Source organism: Chenopodium album, chromosome 16 (assembly GCF_948465745.1).
Source record: "Chenopodium album chromosome 16, dcCheAlbu1.1, whole genome shotgun sequence".
NCBI lineage: Eukaryota > Viridiplantae > Streptophyta > Magnoliopsida > Caryophyllales > Amaranthaceae > Chenopodium > Chenopodium album.
Window position 1 is genome coordinate 16,813,662 of NC_137849.1, and position 24,906 is coordinate 16,838,567.

At 36.5% G+C, this 24,906-nt stretch overlaps 1 protein-coding gene and 1 non-coding gene across 2 annotated transcripts; one reads left to right on the forward strand and one right to left on the reverse strand.

Moving 5' to 3' along the window:
• The first annotated feature begins 12,422 nt into the window (after window positions 1–12,422).
• On the forward strand, window positions 12,423–12,528 carry LOC145587205 (small nucleolar RNA R71). The gene has a single exon (XR_014101227.1). It is a non-coding gene; the product is annotated as a small nucleolar RNA R71 (small nucleolar RNA).
• A 4,315-nt stretch (window positions 12,529–16,843) lies between these two features.
• Window positions 16,844–21,083, reverse strand: LOC145584962 (uncharacterized). The gene is made up of 4 exons (XM_081641743.1): window positions 20,613–21,083; window positions 17,790–17,936; window positions 17,497–17,631; window positions 16,844–17,091 (listed from the first exon to the last, which is right to left on the reverse strand). Exons 1-4 carry the CDS (start codon window positions 21,015–21,017, stop codon window positions 16,972–16,974), a joined length of 807 nt encoding a protein of 268 aa, XP_081497869.1. The 5' UTR covers window positions 21,018–21,083; the 3' UTR covers window positions 16,844–16,971.
• Window positions 21,084–24,906: the final 3,823 nt, after the last annotated feature.

Here is a 24,906-nt window from a genome sequence, read left to right on the forward strand (position 1 = left end):
TTTTGAGGCATAAACCTTATATCAAATTGGGCCAAATTCACTATCCACCTTGAGATACGCCCGTTAAGTGTAGATCTTTCGAATAGGTATTTAAGGGGGTCCATTCGTGAGACTACTTAAACGGTATGCACGAGCATGTAATGTCTTAATTTAGTTGTGGCCCACACCAATGCGAGGCACAGCTTTTCCAATGGTGTGTAGCGTGTCTCATATTCGAGCATTTTCTTACTTAGATAGTAAATAGCATTTTCTTTATTTTCTACCTCTTGTGCAAGCATAGCTCCCATTGTTTCCTTTGTGACGGTTAAGTATAATCTTAGGGGTATTCCAGGGAGTGCTGGAGCTAATACAGGAGGATTCGAGAGATAGGCTTTGATCTTTTCAAAGGCTTTTTGACACTCATCGTCCCATATAATTGGTACATTTTTCTTAAGCTTCTTGGATATTGGTTCGCATATTGTGGTTAGCTTGGATATGAACCTACTTATGTATTGCAACCGGCCAATGAATCCTCGAATTTGCTTTTCGGTTTTGGGCGGTGGCATGGACATGATTGCTTTGATTTTGGTGGGGTCTATCTCTATTCCTCTAGAGCTTATGATATATCCCAAGAGTTTTCCTGAGGTAACTCCAAAAGCACATTTGGAGGGGTTTAATCTCATGTTGTATTTTCTTAGCCTTTCAAAAAACTTTTTTAAGGCTATTGGGTGTCCTTGGCGGTCTTTTGATTTTACAATCATGTCATCCACATAGACCTCCACTTCTTTATGCATCATATCATGGAGTAGGGCAGTTGCTGCTCGTTGGTAAGTAGCACCCGCGTTTTTTAACCCAAACGGCATTACCTTGTAGCAATAAGTACCCCAAGGTGTTATGAATGTTGTCTTTTCCATGTCTTCTTCGGCCATGAGGATTTGATTGTATCCTACGTACCCATCCATAAACGAGAGAAGTGCATGATTTGCTGTGTTATCTACCAAAATATCGATGTGTGGTAAAGGGAAGTCGTCCTTTGGACTTGCCTTATTTAGATCTCGATAGTCGACACACATTCGAACTCTACCATCTTTTTTCGGAACCGGGACAACATTGGCGACCCATTCGGGGTATTTGGATACCCTGATAAAACCTGCAGTTATTTGTTTTTGTACTTCTTCCTTTATTTTAAGAGCTACGCCGGGTTTCATTCGACGTAACTTTTGTTTTACAGGTTTCATTCCTGGAATTAATGGTATTGTGTGTTGAGCTATCTCTCTATTAATGCCTGGCATATCTTCGTATGACCAAGCGAATACATCAATAAATTCTGTAAGTAGATTAATTAAATCGGTTCTTTCTTCTTTACTTAGTGTTAGTCCGATTTTAACTTCTCTTTTAATGGTTGGATCTTTTGAGATATCAACCGTTTCTGTATCCTCAATTATTGGTGTCTTGTTTTCAAGTGTTTCCATTGCTTTAATTATTTCTTTATCATTTTCATCATTAGTTAAGCAATGCTCGTCATATTTAGATAAAGAAAAACAAGAAGAATACGGGGAAGAAGACATATTATTGAATTCGGAAATCATTACATCAAATAAAGGAATGTCCGTTGGGACTTGATTGCTAATTATCCTAGGAGTAGAAATAGGAGGCGAGGGTGCTACAACTAAAGGTTTAGAAGACTCGATAGGGGAAGACTCCAACTCAGACTCTGACTCAGACGATTCTTCGAACATTGGTCCTTGTCCTGTAGTTACTGAAATCTTCTTTCCATTTGTAGTGGTTATCTTTACCGTCTTGCGCCATCCACGCTCTTGATCTTCTATTGGGGTGATAAATTCCGAGGGATCAAAGCCTTCACTTTGGAGAACCGTTTGGGGTGATAAATTTCGAGGGATCAAAGCCTTCACTTTGGAGAACCGTTTGGATAAGTGAAGAATCATCTTCCGCGTATTTTGGTTCATTATTTTCTCTTCCAAAGAGGAGTCCCATGACGTTAAAGTCAAAGAAAGGGGGTGTCTTCCCTTTATAAATTGGAGTTGGGATCTCGTCTAGAAAGTAACAATCCAAAAAGATCTCGAACCCAGGTCGTCTTATGCTATTTACAACGAAGGGTTCAGGAAATTCATGACAAGGGTAATTCTCTCCTTCTCTTATAAATTGTCCATTTAAGGTGAGAGGATATTGATCCATGGGTATCTCCCTTTTTTGTGTGTGGGCATTCTTTCGTGCTCTTGATTTTTCCCGGGCCCACTTAAGGTCTTCATGAGTTGGTTCAAAACCAAGTCCGAAAGTATCCAATTTAGGGAGGCCAGGTAGTCCCATATGTTTAGCTATTCCTTTCTTCTTTCCTAGAGTCATTCCAGGAAAATGGCCTTGCCTTCTTAGGATAACATTCGTCGTCATGTTTGAGTGGAGGTCGTAATGAAGAGAGGTCCTTTCGTCTTCCTCTATTAAGGAGACCTCTTCGCTAAAGCCCCACAAATCCTCATCATTTTCATCATGTTCCACATTAATTAGTGGATTTTCTACTGTTTTGATCCTCATGGATGAAGCATCAATGGTAATTGGAATTCCTCCAACTATGGCCTTTACTGGTTGATGAAGGGACGGCCTTTAAATCATGAAGCCAAGGGCGTCCCAATAGCAAGTTAAAGGATGCCTTGATATCCACTACTTGAAATGTGGTGGCATGCTCAATTGCACCTGCCGTTATATTCATGGTAATTGTCCCTAGTGCTTGACGGCGTGAGTTATCATAAGCTCTTATGCCTTGGGTTGATGGGGATAAATCCTCATCTCTTATTCCTAACATTATTGCGGTTCTAAGTGGGCACACATTAATTGCTGAACCATTGTCCACAAGAGTCATAGGAACGTTCATCCTTTTGCATATGACTGTGAGGTTTAGAGCTTTATTGTGTTTGTCACCTTCCGGTGGTAGATCTTTATCCGAAAAGGTGACTAAATTGATTGGACTTGGAAGGTCACTCGTGAGGAAGTTAGCAAGTCCCTCAGGAGTAGTGTCCGAATCTATGCCTACTTTAGCCAAAGCATCTATGACTGCAACTCTATGCTCTCGAGATGTGGCTAAGAGTTTCCATACGTTCATTTCCACTTTAGTCCTTTTTAACTGTTTGACGACATCGTTGTCTTCTATAACAGGCACGGGAATTTGCTGGATAGAAGGTATAGGTTGTGTTGAAATGGAAGGTTGTACTCTCCCGGACCTAGTGAGGACATCTATGGGCGAATCCTCCTCGTCCCAAATGTCACTTACTGGGTATATTGTTGATAGAGGAGTCTCTTCAATATCTTTAAGGTAAACATCCTCATCATCACTGTCCCGTACTCCGTTAATCATGGCATCTTGTGGAAATTGAACTAATTTCTTTTCATCAATCAAACGTTGAACCAATTCCTTGAACTTAAAGCAGTGCTCTATTGTATGTCCCCCTAATTGATGATATGAACAATAGTATTTGTCCATTCTTTTTAGTGATTCAAATGGTCTCGGTTCAAGAGGTTGAATTTTACCATTCTCGAAGAGCATTTTGAACATGTTTGCATATGACGTCCCAATTGGAGTATATTTTCTATTATTCTTTCTGGGAGTGTCAATTACTTGGAGAGAAAAAGGTTTCTTTTGTTTGGGTGGAGGTCTACTTTTAAGTAACTCATTTTTCTCTCTTATAGCCTCAAAGGTTTGTGAGATCAATTTTTCCAATTCTGTCAATATTGATGTCAACGCCAATACTTCTTGCTTGGTTGCAGGTTCCTGGCCATGGAATTCGAGAGCATCTTCGAAAATTTCTTCTTCAATGGTCTCGATAGGCTCTATGAGGCTAGATGGATCCACTTGATTTTCTTCGTCGGAAATAGCCAAGGAATCCGACAGCGGTGCGGTATTGATGCTTGGTTTCTTGCTTGCAGGAGGTAATGGGAGCTTGTTACTATCGATCAAGTCTTGAATGGCTTCCTTTAGCCTCCAACAATTTTCCGTAGGATGACCCCTTCCTTGGTGATATTTGCAATGTGCATTTGGGTTCCAGCTAGTCGTTCTCCTTTCGACAGGTGGGTCTCCAAATGGTCCAATAGGAGTTATAAGACCTTTTGCGTGTAGGCGGTCAAATGCGGTGTCATAACTCATACCAATAGGAGTATAATTCTTCCTAAATGGTTTCTTTTTTCCTTGATTATTGTTCATTGTCAAAACTTCATTTAGATTAAAGGTGCTAACATTATTTGAGTGGGTAGATTTGGATGAAGAAGGATTGTCGTTCTTCTTATTTTTCCAGCCACTACTTGAGTTACTATTAGCAGCTTTTTGTTTAGCGAGGTCATCTTCAATATTAATTCCAATATCGAAGACGGCCTTGAAGGTGTTTAGATTGCTTTGGTACCTAAGGTGCTTAGAATATTTTTCTTGGAGGTTCTTAATGAACATCCTGACAGATTCTTTCTCACTAGGTACTTCAACCATTTTTGCAGTAGTTTCCCTCCATTTATTAAAGAAGGAGGTGAAACCTTCATTTTCTTTTTGTTTTAGCATTTCTAGCTCTCTATGATCGGTTTCAACTTGTATATTGCATTTATACCTTTCAATGAAAGCGCTTACAATAGACTCCCAACTAGAGGTCTTTTCTTTATCAAGTGAAAAGTACCATTGTTGACATACAGCTTCTAAAGATAATGAAAATACAGAGTGAAATGCTTTTCTATCTATCCCCTTAATGTTCATTACAGTTTCAAAAGCTCTTAAATGAAAATAAGGGTTATCCATAGCCTTAAATTTAGGGATGTCATTGGGATTAAACTTTTGTGGGAGGAGGTCCTTATCCACCGAGGCCCTTGGGAGCTAATTTCTTGGAATCTAAAGTCGTTGGACAGCTTGCCCAAGCTTTCCTGGATTAGGTCCATTTGTTTCTGTTTTTCAGGATTACTTATTTGCAGTGATAGGTTTTGTAACATCTCAGCCAAGTTGGCTACCTGTCCCTTGACTTCATTAAGTTCTTCTTGACTAGCCATTGCCTTCTTAGCTTTCCTTTTCCTACCGATTGGTTTGTCAAAAAGTAAGACTTGAACAAAAGTGTTGTCCTTGATTAAACGCCCTTCCTTTCTTGCCCACGCGCTGTAAGTTAGCCATATTTGTTTTAATACTTGACTCTAATTGACTTGACTTTATGGTTTAAAAATTAGAAAGAATAGGCAAAATGGGGTATATATTTTAAGGGAAATTTTAATGGAGTTTTAAAATTGGAGGATTAATATCCGACTTACCCCCCCTAAAAAAAATGACAGAAAATACGCATTCAAGACTCTCTAGACATGGTCATAATGTGACAAACATGTTATGTGTGTGCTTTATGTGTGTGTGAGTGACATGCTTTGACTCTTAGTGTATGACCATTGGACTTTAAGTGCCTAAACTCAATTAAAGACTTAAACATGGTTTGAACCATTAATAAACTGATTAACCGATTAGTAGACTGCTTATTAGACTCGCCGTGATGACTCGAGCAAGAAAACTGGACTGTCGCTAAAACAACAGGACTGTCGCCACTATTTAGAGCCTGTCGCCAGACGACAAAATTATCGCCAGGCGACAGACACTAAACTGTAGCGCCACAGTCCAAATTTCTGTGCCATTGCTGGAACGTTAATCTGGACTGTTTCCAGTAATTTTACTCTAAATGGACATGCCTAAAGTCGTACTAAGTCGAATTGATTAATTTATTAGCCTTTAATTAATTCAAAATTAATTAATTAATTAGACAAAGTCCTTTTAGTCATTAGTCAATTTTATTTAGTCTTAATCACAAGTCAAACAACCGGTTAACACATATATAATATATACAAGCAAGGGCACAAGTAGTTCACATAGTCACAAGATGAGTTTGCAACCTAACCATGGCTCTAGTTCTCTAAAGTTCGAGGATATGGGTTAAGTCAAAAAGGTCCATGGTTATGAATCCATATGCATTGCACACAAGCCTACCGGGAGGGTTGGAGTGAATGGACAGGATTCCGCGAGTTCGTGATGAAATCGAACTCGACTCCATGGTTTGGTGGATTCACAAACTTTGCACGTACCCAAATCTGAACTTTGCACATGATAGTGGGATATTCCATTGGGCAGGTGAAGCAGGAACCCCCAGAGGGTTATTTCCATATGTAGAACACATATGGGTTCAGAAAAGTGAGAAAAGGACTCAATCAATAAGCAAAATCGAGCCAACAATGCTAGAAATGGTCAAAGCAAGAAGGCAGACCCCTGGCTCGGTATTGGAAGAACTTGGCGCCAGACTACAGGGACTGTCGCCGCAAAAAAGCTCCTGTCGCCAAGCGACAGAACTGTCGCCAGGCGACAGAAACTTTTTACGGGCGACAAGCCCTGTTTTCTAGACGCTAGTTCCTACATGCCTTGGCAAGTTTCTGTGTTCTTCGAATTTTCTAGATTTCGCATCATCTTTTCGATTCTAGTCATGAAAGATATTTCTCAAATTTCCTACGTGTAAAATTCCTATGGATTGACTCATGGGGTGCTCCCATGAGGACCTTTTAATGCATATGATAATAATGTTAATCAAATCACGCACATGAAATACTTAGAATTTTTCGAGTCTCATCCGCTCATTCTAAATAATTGCCAAAATTAAATAAATTTCAGGAATATAAATAGAAATCCTCCCCAGTGGAGTCGCCAAAAACTGTAGGGAATATTTCAAGCATTATGATAACCCCAAACTTGAACCCCACTGTGATCATACACTAAAGTACGGTGGCGTTCCAAAGGGAAAGAAAAAGAGCAAAAAGAGTCGCCAACAAGTTTTAGGAACTTGTAAACCCAAAAGACAATCCAAAAGGACCATCAACTACTCCATAAGGTCTTGAACCAAACAGGGTCCGGGGATGAGGGTACGAATCCAATCTACAAAAGAAAGGACCCGCCCTATAAAATAGGCCTCTACTTTGTTCTGCTCGTATTCATGTGCGCTTTTCGAATAACATACAAACATTATATTAAACCTACCGTGTTTATCTACGTTGGTTAAAATATTAATGCACAAACAAAACTATTACTGGCGATCACTTGAGTTAAAATCACATTAGCCTAAACCAAATTATTAATTATCTTATTAAGCGTGATTTCAAGTACAAATTCCCTTTAACAAGCATAAAAGGTGTGATCAAGCAATTAAAATATATCAAGCAACATAATAATAAATCAATAACAATAATGATGATAATAGCATGATAAGGCATAATAAAGCTTAATAATAATAGCAAGATCCTAGGCATGATACTAACAAGATTAATAACAACTCCTAGCATGTCACTAAACGATAAAGATCAAAGCTTTAAACCTAACATGGTACTAACATGATATTAGAAAGAGTAAAGGCACCCTAAACATGATACTAGAAAGCATAAAATAACATCCTAACATGATACTAGGAATTAAACGTCCTAAACATGCTTTCTACATTGAAAGAGAGTAATAAGATTACATACTTTGAAGCCTCGTACCTCTTTCTAATAACAGAATACACAAGTTAGCAAACTTCAATGAAAATAATAAAGAACAATAATTAAATAATTAAATTAAAATCAAATTAAATAAAGTTTTGACTAGTTTTGGACCAAACCCTCAGAAAATATCAACCTTGCACGTCTAGGGCGAAGGCAACTTCGAACTTGGATAAGTGATTCAAGATCTTGTGAATGCGGAATATTGTTTGTAAAAAGGTTGGTTTAGAAAGAGAGGGAGAAAGAAAAGAATTAAGTAATTCTTGAGAGGGAATAGAGAGAATTAAGGAAGAATTGATAAAAGTTGATGATTGATGATAGATTGAAATAGAGAATTGTTGATACTGAAAACAGGAATTCGGACCCTATTTATAATGAAAATAGTCCGGAAAATCATAGAATTTGATAAGGAATAAAACTACACGCTGTCGCCAGGAATCGACTCTGTCGCGACGCGACAATATCTGTCACGAGGCGACAGGGTCTGTCGCGCGGCGACAGACTTGTCGTTTGGCGACAACCTGTATTAGCGCGTTTTCTTCACGCGGAATCCGATCTTTAATCAACTTGATCTACGGAATCCGTACAGAAGATAAAATACGTATTTTTAAGATAATAAAACGATATTTTACTCCAAATAAAAGTCTATTTTAAAATAATTAATTATTAAATCTAATAATATTAGAATTAAAAAGAACTTTCTAGAAACTTCTAGAAAACTATAATTAATCCTAATAATTTTAGGAATAATAATTAATATTGGGCCCTCCTCTAGATCATTGGGCCGTATTTAAATAATCAACCAGGCCCAGTTTAGTATTTTGGCCATAACTTCCTCATTATTCATCGAAATTGGACTTATAATATATCGTTGGAAAGGTCTTTTCGAGCCCCATCCATCAACACTATTATTGGACCTTAATTATGGACCAAACTAAACTGGTTTGGCTATTTTCAAATAAAAAGTCATTTTCAAAAACAGAGAGAAGAGAATTTTAATCAAAACTAAACCGCAACACTTGACTTTCAACCACTTTCACCTAATTCGATAATGGTTCGACGTGAAAGGCATTCATCACTGGGTTTGGTTTTGGGGAGACACAAATGGGTGTCTACACCACCATAAACCACTTTGGAGAATCTTTGAAGCGATTTTGGAAACTCTCATGTGACCACCACTAGGATCCGAGTGGCACATCTTCAAGACATTCGGCACATCTTCATTTAGGAAGCAACGACGAAGCAAACTGTCAACTCCTCGCTTATACAAAATTGGATCATCCCACAAATAGTGCTGATCTTCTCTCTTGAGCTTCTTTCTTTGATTCTAAGAAAATGAAGGTGGAAACTCCCCACATGCTAGAAAATTAACCAAATCCGCGAACCAAGGGAGCCCTTCACATCGATAGCATATAAGAAGTCATCAAGCATTCTATCTTCGATAGGAGAACCATCATCTTGGACTTGAAAGTCCTCTAGGCGAGAGAGATGATCCGCCACAACATTTTCCGCTCCTTTCTTGTCTCTAACCTCAATATCAAAGGTTTGAAGTTCAAGCACCCACAAGAGCAATCTAGGCTTTGATTCCTTCTTAGCAAAGAGATATTTGAGAGCTGCATGATCTGTGAATACAATGGTCTTAGAACCCAACAAATAACAACAGAATTTTTCAAAAGCATGCACAATTGCTAAAAACTATTTTTCCATTGTCGTGTAATTTCGTTGAGCTCTATTTAGGGTTTTTGACATATAATAGATGACATAGATCTTCTTATCAACCCTTTGACCCAATACACCTCCAATAGCCGTGTCTCTAGCATCGCACATCAACGTAAAAGGTAAATCCCATCTCTGGGCTTGGACTATGGGGGTGGAAGTCAAAGCTTTCTTCAATTTGTTGAATGCTTCCAACCATCTGTCATCAAACACAAACTCAACATCCTTTTGAAGAAGATCATTGAGGGGATTAGCAATTAGAGAGAAATCCTTGATGAATCTCCTATAAAACCCGGCATGTCCTAAGAAAGATCTCACACCTTTCACATTAACCTGAGGTGGTAGCTTTTCAATGACTCGAATCTTCGCTTGGTCCACCTCTATTCCTTTGCAGGAGATCTTATGACCAAGGACAATGCCTTCCTCAACCATAAAGTGACATTTATCCCAATTCAAGACTAGATTCACTTTCCCACATTGAGCCAAACACTTTTCAAGGTTCTCAAGGCAAGCTTCAAATGAAACACCTCCCACCGAAAAATCATCCATAAATACTTCTATTTCCTCTTCTAACATATCTCCGAATATGCTCATCATACATCGTTGGAAGGTGGAGGGGGCGTTGCAAAGCCCAAATGACATTCTCCTATAAGCAAAGGTTCCATATAGGCAAGTAAAAGTTGTTTTCTCTTGATCATCCGGGTGAATGGGAATTTGAAAGAAACCGGATTAACCATCAAGAAAACAATAATACTTATGCCTTGTTAGTCTTTCAAGCATTTGATCAATGAAGGGAAGGGGGTTTTTGGTGGATGTGTTTAGACGTCGATAGTCTATACACATCCTCCATCCCGTGACCGTCCTTGTAGGAATAAGCTCACCTTTCTTGTTCTCTACAACGGTCATGCCTCCTTTCTTTTGGAAAACATGGAATGGGGAAACCCACCTGGAGCTAGAGATGGGGAATATGATTCCCGCATCCAATAGCTTAGTGATTTCCTTTGACTACTTCCCCCATTTGAGGGTGAAGTTTTCGTTGTCTTTCAATGCTAGGTGAGGCGTTATCCTCAAGAGTGATGTGGTGCATGCATAAAATGGGACTTATACCCTTGAGGTCATCAATGGTATAGCCCAAATCACCTTAGTGCTTTCTCAACACACCACACAACTCTTGAGCATCGCTCTCACTCAAGGAGAAACTAACAATTACGGGAAAAGTTGAGTTAGGGCCTAAGTATTCATACCTAAGGCGTGATGAAAGAGGTTTGAGCTCTACCATGGGGACACCTTTACCTTCCTTTGTTGTAGCCACTTGCAATGCTTCTTGGCTAGTGATGTTTATGCACATTTGTTCATCAACGTCTTCAATCTTTAAGTGAAATTTTAGCACTCTTGACATCAATCATGGCACCCGAGGTAGCAAGAAAAGGTCTACCAAGTATGATAGGAATGCTAGCATCTTCATCCATTTTAAGAATAACAAAGTCAACCGAAATAACAAATTTTCCCACCCTCAAAGGAACATCTTCTACCTTACCCTTTGGAAACTTGATTGATCTATCGACCAATTACAAGGTAATGTTGGTAGGCAAGAGCTCCCCTAATTCAAGTCTTTGATAAACCGAATATGGCAAAAGGCTAACACTAGCTCCTAGGTCAGATAAGGCATTATCAATTTGCATCTTATTGATAGCACAAGGGATGGAAAAGTTTCCGGGGTCTTTTAGCTTGGGTGGCATCTTGTTCATTATGATTGCACTACAATTCTCGGTCAAGTTCACCGTCTCCACAACATCACAAGTCCTCCTTTCACTCAAAATGTCTTTAAGGAATTTTGCATAATTTGGCATTTGGGTGACAACATCAAAATGGTAGAGAAAGATGAAATTGTTTGAGCATCTCAATAAATCTTCCAAATTGTTCATCCAACTTGTGTCTCACGAATCTTTGTGGATATGGAAGTTTGGGTTTCACAACTTCTCTCTCTTCTTTCACCTCCTTAGTTGGCTCTACCACTACTTCACTCAAAGGTGCACCATCTCCCTCATCCTCAACTAAAACCTCCTTGGAACCCTCCTTACCCTTAATCTTACTAGGAAAACTCTCCTCAAGCACCTTACCACTCCTTGTAACTATGGCATTAACGGGTCTTTTAGGGTCTAGGCCTTGAGAGGGTAAAGAAGAAGGGCTTGCTTGGTCTTTCAAAGCATTGGCAAGTTGAGAAATTTTGTTTTCAAGCATCTTATTATGGGTCATTATTTCATTAAACTTCTTAACACTCACCGCCATGTAAGTGTTCAACAACTTGGTTTGGTTTTCAATGATTTCTTCCAAGTTAGTCCTAGAAGGAGAAGAAGAGGGTTGAGCATAGGAATTATCACTTTGGGTCTTTGGAGCAAAACCGGGTGGGGATCCTTTTGAGCATTGTTTTGAAAAGTTCCCCTATTTTGATTGTTCCAATTACCCCTATTTTGATTTTGACCATAACCTTGATTATGGTTACCATAACCTTGGTTATGATTACCATAATTTTGGTTTTGATTTTGGCCACTATAACCTTGCTTGTTATAGTTACCTCGGGAGTTTTGGTTCCCTTGGTTCCTATAATCACCACCTTGGTTATAGTTGTCAAAATTGCCATGGTTGTTGTAATTCCTATTCCATTGACCTATTTGATTTTCAAACCTTGAATTGTTATTATTTGACACATAGTTCACATGTTCATTCACATTCCCATCTTGATCATCACAAACATCCATACATGCATGAGGGCAATTATAAGTATCATGATCATACAAACCACATCCATCACAAAACAAGCAACAACTAGGCATGTTATTAGAGGAGAAAGGAGGTTGAGAGTTAGAATACATACCTCTCCCCTTAAATTGGGAGGGAAGATTCGAAACTTTGCCTTGATAGAGGACATTTCCTTCCCCAAGTTTATCATTTGTGAGGACAAGTTGTTTATGGCATTAAGATGATCAACCGAATACACCGAAGAGCTACTCTTGATAATTGGTTCCCTTTCTCCATTTTTCCAATCTTTATAGTACCTCACTATGTCTTTAATGATGTCTACCACTTCCTCCTCCATTCTATTCATAATGAGACCTCCAGCTCCTCCATCAAGACACGATTTTCCTTGAGAACTTAGGCCACCATAGAAGATTTGAATAATTTGGTAGGTAGGAATTCCGTGGTGAGAACACTCTCTTTAATACTCCTTGTATCTCTCCCATGCTTCATAGAGGCTTTCACTAGGCTTTTGCTTGAAACCTTGAATCAAAGCTCTAGCCTCCGCGATTTTCTTTTGTGGATATAAATGGGATAGAAATTCCTTGGTCACTTTGTCCCATGTCCTTAGAGAATTTGGTTTGACTTCCTTGTCTAACCAATCCAAAGCACGCCCTATGAGAGAAAAGGGAAAAAGCTTGAGGCGGATGAATTCTTGGGAAATTCCATTCACTTTGACAGTGTTGCAATATTTTTCGAACTCTTTGAGATGGTTTAGCGGGCTTTCATGTTTAGCCCCACTAAATTGTCGCCTCTCTATCAAAGTGATCATTTCCGGCCTTATTTCGAAGTCATTCATCGGTGTTGTAGGTGGAGCAATCCCACTTTCAAACCTATATGCACCCGGAATTCCCAATACCTTTAACGCCACTCTCGGATTTTCTCCCATGCTTTCTTGCTCTTCTTGTTGTGGTTCTTCATCACTTGGAGGGATAGAACTCAAAGAACATCTAGCAACTCTATCCTTGTAATTGTCCTCTCCATTTCCGGATCAAGTGGCACTAGAGAACAACCATGTGCTCTATGCATACAATCTCAAATGAAACAATTATTAGCACGGCTACAAATGTAGCCAAAAAGAGAAAAATCTTTTTGTATTTTTCAATTAAAATGAAGAAGACTCAACAAGTATAGCAAATCACCAATGTCATTCCCCGGCAAAGGCGCCATTTTGACATGTGGTAATATAGGTCGTTGAAATCTAAAGCACCACCAATCAAACAATTAAGAAAATAAAACTTATTCCTAGTATAGGACAAGTTCGAGTCGAACCATGAGGAATGAGGGGGAGAATGGTATAGCGTATGGTCAAGCTACTTCAAATAATGAGAGGTAAATTGAGGTGTAACTAAGGTTTCAATCAACTAAACAATCAAGAAAATCAATACGATAAACACTAGGGAATAAGGTTCCACATGCAAGCTCAATGATCATGCCAATCGATGTAAAACTCAATTAATTCAAACGTTGCAAAGGACAAACAATAGTTGCAATGAATAGAATTCAAGAGCTATCTTCTATAAGTCAAGCTAGGGTTCACTATGAATGACTAACAAGGAAAATCACAATCAAATTCAACCAATTAAAGCAATTCTCAAATCAAGGGTTCATGTCATTGAAACTTGCTATGCAATCTAGATTAATCATCTAGGTTGATCACTCCTAATAAAATTAATCACATGCACAACTATGTCAACCAATTTAATTGCAACAATTCAATCAACCAAGAATCATCAACTAGCAAAGATCATCAATCAAGCATACATCCCCTTCTCCCTAACTACTAATCTACTCACAAAACATAATGAAATTGAAAAACAAAGCAAATTGAATCACAAATATTATCATTTCAAGCTTAATAAAAAAGAAGATCAAATCAAACAAATTCTTAAACCAAAGATCAACAATCGAATCAAACATTCAAGAATTAAAGGAAGAATCAAGCAAAAAGTAAATTCAAGAGAAGAAATTCTCACCAATTTTCATTTATTAATGAAGAAATTTAAGCTTAATGAAGTAATTTGAAGTACAAATCAAGTAATTTAGTGTTTCTCTCTCTACTTTCTCTCTCGACTAAATCTGGAAAAATGTCTCAAGTACAAGTAAAAACGTCATCCCCCAAAAAAGGAAAAGTCAAGGGGTATAAATAGTAAAACGAACATAAGGGGACAGAAGGCGGCGGTGCACGAGCTCAACAGCCCCGTGCGCGCGCACACAGGGGTTTGCGCGCACGCACAGGGGGGCCTACGCGCGCACCCCTGCTGCACTCTTGCGGCTCGCACGGCTCCTCTTGCTAACTCGTGGCCCCTTGCGTGAAGTCTCACTCCTAGCGCTCTCGTGCATCCCTATCGACAACGCTCTCGTGATGATGCTCGCGAGGAGGGCATCCCTTGATCTTCACATAATTGCGTGTTCATCACCTAAAATCAATGAGAGCGCAACCGTGAGAGCGCAACAATTTAAACTTTGAAGCTTCACCTACAAAATTACAAGTAAAAATAAGGGAGAAAACAAAATGAAATGAAACTAAACTAAAATCACAAATTAAGAACTAAAATCATGAAAAACTCATAAAAGTAATCGAAAAACCAAAATGAGTTATTAAGGTGGAAAAACAAAGAAAACTAAGAAAATTAATTGAAAATAAAGCAAGAAAATATAGAAAAAGGAACTAAAAACTATTCTATTGAGCGCCATAAATGACGCTCGTCATCTTCTCTATTTTGTTTATTGTTTTTTATTATTGCTTTAGTAGTTAGTATTGCTTATTAATCATGGTGATGCTTGTTAATTTGTTGATTGATCTTGTTATTAGCATGATTAGTGAGTAACTCCCCTACTAAAGGGATGGTGATGGCATAGTTGAATCTCAAGCATGTTTAGGTATTGAAATTAACTTGATTGTGATTAAAAGGCTTTGTATTCCATGTATTTCTAGTTGTTTCTCTTGAGTGGCCAACCATTATTTGCAATTAGGTAGATTGAACAAAGTTGTGGCGATAGCGTAGCTTAGGAATTTCCATTGAATGGTTTCGCTTGATTATTACCTTGATTTACATAGCTTATGACGATAGTGTAGGATATTTGATGAATTGAGAAAACAATTGACCCCAATAGACGGTTGGATTGTGCATCAAAATCATTGACATGAGGTGCTTAGTTCACATTCAAAATTAATTTCACGCTTTGTTATGCTTGAGTGAATGCTTGCCTTCCCATTTGGGTTCAATTATGCTATAACGTATCGCAACCCTAACTAATGATAGCCCAAACGCATAAAAAAACTAAGTTGCTAGGTCAAATTGCCCTTCCACCGTTAGCATCTTATCGCAACTCCCAATATAAATAAGATAGGTTTAGTTACAAATAATTAATCAATAAATGATACCTTTCCATCTCATATTATTGTTTTTCTCTTTTTTTGTTTTGGATGTTCCAAAAAAACCTTTTCAATTCATTTTTTTCCCTGTTGTTAGATACTATGAAAAGAGCAAATTGCCTTCATTTTTTTCACTCATCTAAAATTCCCTTATAATTTTTCTACATATATGTGCCCCTTTCATGTAAATATTATTTGTGCCTCACTCACATATTTGTACTTTTCTCTCTCTCTTTTTTTTATGTATTTCATCCTTTTATGTACTTCCTTCTCCTATTTTTTAATTCCTCTAAAATTTGATAAATAGGAAAAGTAATATGGGACGGAGGAGATATTATTGTAATTTTTACCTAAGTCTCCATATCAAGTAAAATATTCTAATTGTTGATCATAAAGATGCAAAATAAAAAAAAATGAAAAAAAAAAACCATTACAGTCATTCTAAGGAAAAATTGTCTGTGTTCGTTCGCGTAAGATCAGATAAAGACGCGGGGTGCAACGTTATGAAAAGTGGAAGAGTGTGATCATGGAGAGGTTAAACAATGTAGAGGCCAAGGGGACCGAAAGTGACTTGGTTGGAATGAGGTAGGAAGGATATGAAGCATATAGATTTGCATAAGAATGAGATATTTGATCGCAAGGGATGAAGGATGAATATTTTTGTAGATGACTATACTGTAGTGTTTTAGGTACTCTAAGCGGCATTTCATGAATCTCATTCATACACACCTAAACAGGATCTCATGCATATACAAATAAAGATCACATAATAGTTTAGAATTAACCTTTGAAGCGTGAATCCTCTTAGCGATCTTCTTCTCTAGGGGAGATAAAGAGCCTCAAATGCGACTCCTCTATTTGGTCCACCGGCTTGAATCAACACTCCACCAATGCTAGTTGGATGGGAAAAACCTTTCACCTTTCTTGGAGTAGAGAACTGATTTTAGAGAAAATTATGGAGAGGAAAACTTACGTTGTTTTTCAAAACTGAATACGGTCTCTTTTTTTATTTTATCAAAAACCCTAATTAAAATAATCACATTATCATTAATTAGGTTAGGGTTTCCTCTCCCCTTTTCCCTTCTTGGTCGGTCACCCTAAGGCCCACTTTGGCTTCGGGTTTCTTATTGATCCAAACCTAATGTGTGACCTTGTAGGATCCGTTTAGGTAGGCTTCGGGTTTACTACTTACTAACCCAAAGTTCTATATCATTCTATAGCAAGACGTATAGACGACCCAAATAAACGAATTACTATCTCCATAATACGATCCATGATTATATTTCGTAATTGCACTAGAGTCGAGGACACATTTCCTTCATATACAGAAATCACTTTTTGTTCATATAGCCGACTCCACTGATGTAATTAAGGCTTTGATTGATAGAATTTATACTCAAAATGAACACAATCTTTGATTGATAGAATTTATACTCAAAATGAATAAAATTTTAAAATTTCATTACTATAAATGAATAAGATTGTTCGTACAATATTTATATTCAATTCACGGATTTAAAAGAAGCACAATTGTATGTAAATGCTTTGTCTGCCTCTAAATCCTACTTTTAGTCACTTAAAAACGATGTAGTTCCATTAGGATGCCAACTAGTGATAGAAGGAACGTATAGTAGGCTAGATATTGCTTCTTGCACCCATTCTTCGTTGAACTCACCGCACTGATCGATCTGCATGGTAAAAACCATTATTTTTGTTAAAAAAAAATTAAAAAACTAAAATCCATCTTACTTAATTAATATAATTTTTTGTTGGTAAGAAGAAAAGCCTTACTAGACCTAAACCTAGGCCTCGACTATCAACCTGCTCCAGCTAGTAAATTAGATACCTTGAGGGCGGTGGTAAGGGTAAGAGGATCCTACATTCATATATAGTACCTTAACTTGTAGTGGAGATTGAATGCCAACTTCAAAATTAGAATTGAAGATTCCTTCTTTATCTTATGGCAACACATTTTTTTTTTTTTTTTTTTTTTTTTTTTTTTTTTTTTTTGTAGATGGCAAGTATATAATTTAAAGCTATACATACTACTACGGAGTACATACGTATTAATTTGATCTTTAACAAAAACATACCTTGTTACTACTAGCCTTATCTTGGACTATGTTACGACAATAATCGTAACTAGTAGATGATTCTTCTTCTTGATTCTTGGCAAATCGACCTCGAATTCGAACCCTCCTATCGGCTAACGTCTTACGACAAGCATACTGTTGATGAAATGACAAGAATATAAGCATAAGATTGAGATATAATAGTGACTTACGTAGTACGTACTTAATATTAAAGCTAAGTCGATCGCATATGATAAGTAAGAGAGTGACTTATTCAGACAGAAAAATTAAAGAGAGATTATATACTAGTGTACCTTGATAGTTTTACGGAAGTTTCTTTGATTTCTTTTCTTAAGATAGCGAAGAATCCTTTCTTTTTTTTCTTCCACCGAATATTTTCCCACTTTATTATTACTGTTCTCTGATCCTGTAACTTGTGAAGTCGTGTGGCCTTGAAATTCCTGTCCAATAGCTTATTAGATCAATAATTGTTGGGCAGAATAAAATTATTATCAGTTTCTCTAATGTGTGTTTAATTGTTTATGGACATATATTGCATTACAAAAATACAAAATTCTAGAAGTCTCGAATTTCAAATGATAAAATATTCATCATAATGTTACCACTAATATAAAGTTTTGAAAAAAAACACTTTAATAATATCAATTATATATGGCAAATTTATTTCAAATAATCCCAACTAAAATTTATTTTTTAATAATTTCAATTATGGGATCAATTTGCTTCAAGTGGTTCCAATTACCGGTGACCTGCTGAACAAGCTTTTTTTGAATTTTTTTTTATTAATCACCACGTGTCAACACGTGAACAATCCAAAATTAAATATTAAAAAAACACATAAAACTAAAAAACTAAAAAAGAAATAAAAAAAAAATAACCAAAGTTTCAGCCACCGTTTCCCCACCCCCTAACCTTGCCGGAACCCTAACCCCATCCCCTAACGTCGCCGGAAATTGGCTTGCCAACCCTCATTCACCACCAAAATCGGCGGCCGGCCTCCACCACCTATCCCCGACCCCCATAAACACCCAGCCAGCCCTCCTCGACTCCCAAAACCACCTCGATAACCCCCTCAACCTCATTGAGCCCGTGATGAGATTAGATCGAAATTGGGGCCTAATTGAGGGTGTTTGCGAGGTGATGATAAGAGTAGCTATAATAGGGAAATATGGTGGCTTGCGGCTGGAGTTGCAAATTGAGTTGCGGCTGTCGTTGCTCTGTTGTTGATGTGATGAGAGGTCGGTGGAGAAGGCTGGTTGCGGGAATTGGTTGCGACAGTTGCGCCAATTGGTGGCTACATACAGTTTGCGTGAAATGATGGCGAGAGGTGGAGATGGTTGGTTGCGCAAATTGGTGGCTGGAGTTGTGAGAATTGCTGGCTGGAGTTGCGCGAATTGGTGGCGAAAGGTGGAGATGGTTGGTGGCCGGTGTGAATTAGTGTCGTGAGGGAGGAGGAAGGTTGGTGCGGTTTGGTGGCGAGAAGTGTGTGTGGTGAGCAGGAAGGTGTTGGGCGGTGGATTGCGAAGGTGGTGAATGGTGGAGTAGGTGGCTGGTTGGGGGTGGGGAGAGGGTGGCTAGATTTTTGGGTTTTTTTTTATGGTTTTTATTTAATTTTTTAAAAAATATTTTTGTCCAATTATGTGTTGACACGTGTTATGTTACTTGTTAGAACAGGTCATTGACCCGTTGTTGATTGACTGGGACTATTAGAGGCAAACTGACCTCATAGTTGGGATTATTAAAAAAATAAATCTTAGTCGGGATTATTAGAAGTAAATTGCTCATAATTGAGATTATTAAAGTGTATTTTTCCTAAAGTTTTTGAAAATAATTTATTTATTTATTTGTTTATTTTATATTTAACTATGCTTCTAAGTTGTGACTATTGTCATGATTTCTAATGTACAGTACGTATTATACTATTATATTAAATCACACTTGCATATTCTTTCAAAAATATTTGTTACATTCATATTTCAGAAGTTAATCCTTAATTATTTATTTAAAATGATCTTATTAATTGAGCAAGTAGATCACGCTCAACTTGAATACTCCGTAAGAATCCACTCTCCGGCTCAAAAAGCTTGATTACTTTTATTTTTCAAGATTATTTTCAATTAAATCAAGTTTTATTGAAAATACCATCAACAAAAAGAAAAATAGTTAAAAACTAGTAGAACAAAAATTAGTAATAGAACAAAATAATAGTAGTAATTATAATTGCTAAAGCTTGAATTAATCGAGTTAAGTTTAGATTTGATTGGTTTACTTGACTAATTTTGGTATCAACTCGAGCTAAAAATATATTTTTCGAGCTGAGTAAACTTTCTTGATCATTAGCCATACTTACTATATCACCAATAATATTAAGTCATAAAGGAGAAAGAAAGGGAAAAAAAAAAAAACAAAAGTCATATTTCGTGAACAATTCGTATGTGAATTTTGAGATAATTAATTATGAGACTGTTTCACATTAACTTATATTATAGCATAATTATTACTGTGGGATCTCTGTTTAATATAGGAATATCTTGCAAAAAGTTTAGGGAGTAGCTTTTTCTAGTCTTACAAAAATTAGCATTTGATGATCTCATCACATAAGATAAGTCATGGTGTTTATATTCAAGTACTTAATACAATGTCTTTAAGCTCCCAATTCCTCATCCTATGAAAAGACAACACACTCTCTAATAAAAGTCATCGAATAAAAAGCGACTTAAGAGCTTATAAATAAGTTAAGGATTTGTGCAAGTGGTGCTCATGATAAACTACACATAAGAAGAAGAAGAACAAAGAAAAAAACAAAACAGTTGAATGCCAACTAGATTACTTAGTTAATTTTTTATTGTCTTAACGAATTATCCGATCCTATATACCTAATAAATTAAAAATATGTATATTTATACTTTTCAAATAAGTACTCTAATTAACCTCAATCATGTAGAAGTATAGTTTCACGCATCAACTAACATCGTAGTTGTCACGTTAATAGTTTAAATAGCTTTATAGTTTTAGCCATTTGCGTAAACACTTAAATTATATGGCTACATTTTTTTCCCTGGATCATATAATAAACTTGCATCTAAAAAAAAAAAAAAAAGCATAAACATACATACCCAACACTCAGGCGGAGTGGCAACATAATTGTTAGCACTAGGGACATAACTATGTAACACTCCATAACCATTACTTTCTAATTCATCATATGTACTCCCTGATGAATTAGTATGTCCATTGCCATGGTTGTTGTAGTAGTCAAAAGCCGATGTCCCGAAACATGGTACTTCCATTAAGGTGGAGCTTGAATTACATGAAGAATCAATACTAACATTATTATTGGTATTTTCTGAGAGAATCAAGTCATCAAAGCATTCGAAATTGTTCGGAAATGGAAAGAAACAATCATCTTGGTCTTGGCCTAGCCACATTGTGAGACCATAATGCATAGGGTAATTAACATTTGATTGAGTCACTTGATTTTGTGGTGTGAAAAAAGTGTTTGAAGGAAGAGTTGAAGCCATTGAGAAGAGAGAAAATGATGAAAAGGAATAATGACAGGTTGGGTGTTATTTTTGGTTTGCGTTGTTTATAAGTATGTTGAAGTAATTTGGGAGTTTGGTAAGATGATGTATATATATAGGAGTAAGCTAGCTTTATTTGTAGTGTTTTTGTGCAAGTGGTATTGCCCTAGTCTTCCGGGAGTCTAGCTGCCTATTTTAGATACCAAAAATAGTATACGAGAATAACTGTTTAAGAACATAATATTTACTTTGTTATTTAGTTACAAACTTACACCCCATCTTCAAAAGAAGAAGTACCCAATTTTTTAATTCAACAAAATCAACATTTTTTTTTTTTCAATTTTGTAGGTTTTAAGAAGAGGATTGATTAGCAAAAATCATTTTTTTGGATTAGAAAACAAAAACCACTTTGGAACGTGAAATAGTACACCAAATTAAAATTTTATATGTGGCTAGCAACATCATTAGTTGATGAGAGGACCACTTCACATATAAGCAATTAATTAAGTAATACTAGCCTTCTAGCCCGTGCAATGTACATGATATTTTTTTTTTATTTTTTTTTATTTTTTTTTTGTGTTTCACTCGGTTCACCCTTTGGGCTAATCCGGATTCGAGGATCAGTTTTGGGTGGTTAGGTTATAGTCCCCTCCAATTGTTGTTGTGGAGGATCGAACACGGGTCCTCCCTAGGGATGTCAATGGGGCGGGGCGGGGCGGATGTTGGCCTTCCCATCCCCATCCCCACCTATTATTTTCATCCCCATCCCCATCCCCATCCCCATCCCCATCCCCGCGACGGGTCCAATTTTCATCCCCATCCCCGCTCCACCGGGTACAACTCCAAAACCATCCCCGCCCCACCCTCCACTTGGATATCCATCCCCACCTAATCCCCACCAAAGACCCGCCTAATCCCCACCCAAGATCCACCTAATCTCCGTATCTCAAATACACAATCCTACACAATTAATACGAATTATAAAATAAACGTTCTACGCACATTTTTGTGTTATAATATAAGTGTCGTACAAAGTATTATAATTAATATTGTATTTTACGTAATTATTTTATAAATACTACAAAAGTATGTAATTTTACTTTAAAAGATATATAGATGTGGGTATGAGGTGGGGATGGGGCGGGTACGAAGTGGGGCGGGTGGGGCGGAGCGGGGATGGGGCGGGTATAACTTAAAATCCACCCCCGCCCCATCACCCATGGCGGGTATGGTTTTTATCCCCATCCCCGCCCCACCACCCACCAAACCGAGACCCATCCCCGCCCCACTGGGGCGGGGATAGGGCGGGTCTCCTACTTGACCCGCCCCACTGACATCCCTAGTCCTCCCTACCAAGTATAGTCACAATCACCATTACACCAACAACCAATTGGTAATGCACATGATATTTATAGGTGTACACTCTAAATTTTTATTTTATAATATGTTTTAATTGGAAAATAAATAGTTTATAAAGGAGAGGAAGGGATGAAAATTAAATGTAATTGTAGAAGATATTAAGTTGGGGAAAAATGAATCAAATAACATTAATACATGTATTGAATTAGTTCTTTTTTTTAAAAAAAAAAAAAATATAAGAAAGGGGATTATTAATGAATGGAGGTGACATGTGGCATTGGTGAAAAATAAAGTTTACATGTGGCATGATGGGGATGATGGTTTGTGTTTTTAAATACAAACTAAGTATAGATATAGATATAGATGGGTCAGGGTTAAATTAAAAGAACAATCCAGTTCAACATGAGAGGACGAAGCACATTGAATTGGATTGTTAAGCTTACAGTTTTTTATTCAATAATTTTGATTAGAAACTACAATAAGTTTTGTGTTGCTCGAACATGTTCCTGTATTTTTGGTAAATATTAATGTGGACGGCTACTCTAACTCCGTGAACCATGAAGGGTGTGTTTGATTTACATAATTTAGGTATTAGGTATGAGTTTAAAATGGTTTAAACTCATACCTTATGTTTGTTTTATGATTTTAAAAGTTTCAAACTCATACCTCAAACTCTCAAAGTTTGGGTTTCAAAATCTAGTTCTAAACTTCATTTCATAATTATATCAAATATATGGTATTAAGCATTAAGTTTCAAATCCATATCATTGTGATTTCATTCCTAAATTCAACTGGATACCAATTGCAAACTAACCGCCCCCTAAATTCAATCCTAAAAGTTAGACGTACAATATTTTTGAAATCATTTCATTCATTTCTAGTTTCTATAATTCTATGTAATCTTAGACATTTCATAAGAAATGAAATTTCTTTTACATTTCTTTTAAATTAAAAAAAAATGAATATACTATCATAAAAATTAGGTTAATTTTTAAATTACCACTAAAAAATGTATCTATTTTCAAAACAACCATCTATTTCATTTTTATTTTTATTTTACCACCCTTTAAATTCAAAAACTACTCAGATTACCATCAATTTCAAAATTCCGATAGATTTCTCTTATGTGGGCCCCATCCAACAACTCTTAATGGTGACAGGAAGAAGATGATCAATAGTAATAGCAATTTAGACAATAAGCTCTTGGTTTTTTTTAGTTGTTTTCTTTTGGTTTTAGATTGTCTTTGTACTCAATAAACTGGTTTAAGGGGGAGGTGGAGTGAAGACAGGGCTGATTGTAATGCTTAGACATAGTCGTGACTAGCCGTTTGGTGGGTCCACATAACAGAACTCCACCGGAATTTTGAAATGGATGGTAATCTGAGTAGTTTTTTAATTTAAGGGGTGGTAAAATAAAAATAAAAATTAAACATGTGGTTATTTTGAAAATGGATACATTTTTGGGTGGTAATTTAAAATTTTTCCTAAATTAAGTAACATGGTAAAACTTTGTTCGTTTGGTATCAATGGGATTTTTGGTTTTCTGTATCATGTTTTCTCTCTTTTTTTTTTTTCAAAATTATATGATGTGTGTCATACAATGAATAAAAAATTAATTAAAATTATTATAATTTTGAAAACTGGTAACTTAAAAGTGAAAACAACTTTTCTATGTTTTCTATTTTTGGTTTTTTATTATTGTCAAACAATAATGAAAACAAAAAACAACGTGAAACAAGTTCTTGTTATTATTTTGATACATATTGCTCTGTAAATATAAGAAAATTCTACTAGTACTGTCAATTTCTAATTTTAGAGGTCCAACTTTAAAGTCATTACGGGCCTCAGAGAAAAGCTGGTTCGATGAACTATCTTTGATGTACAAAATAATTACTGTAAAAGTTTTGTAAGTAGTAAAATTTGGTTCAAGGGGTCCTAATAATATGACGACTTTTCATTTAGAATGTGCGCAGTCGAATGGCCGCATATAAAACCGATCGAGAGGGGTGAAGCAACTTGGTAGTGGTATCAGGTGCCCTTCGACTTTGCATCTCGTAGTACACGCAGTGGCGGCAAGGGGGGACAGCTGTTCCCCCTGTTTCGGAAAAAAAAAAAAAGTTTTTTTTTTTTTTTTTTTTTTTTTTTTTTTTTTTTTTTTTAAGAAAATTCAGTAAAAAGGTATAAATAAATATACTTACAATATGGTTTGGTGGTAGAGTCTTGGTCAAGTTGAAACATGATCTAAAGTTCGACTCCTAACTCTATTATTTTTACAGCTATTTTTTTTCCTACTTGTTTTTGGATTACATACCCTATTGTTCAACAACCTTTTAAATTTTCTTTTTTATTTCCTATTTCTTGTTTTGGGATTACATACTCTATTTGTTGCTAGTGATTATTAATGGGTTACTTCTTTAACTAAGTGTGCTTAAACTCTATTTTTTTTTTTTTTTTTACATTTTTAATTAATAGATTACTATTAATTAATTGTTTGTTACTAAGTTTTAAATTTTATTCATACATACAAAAT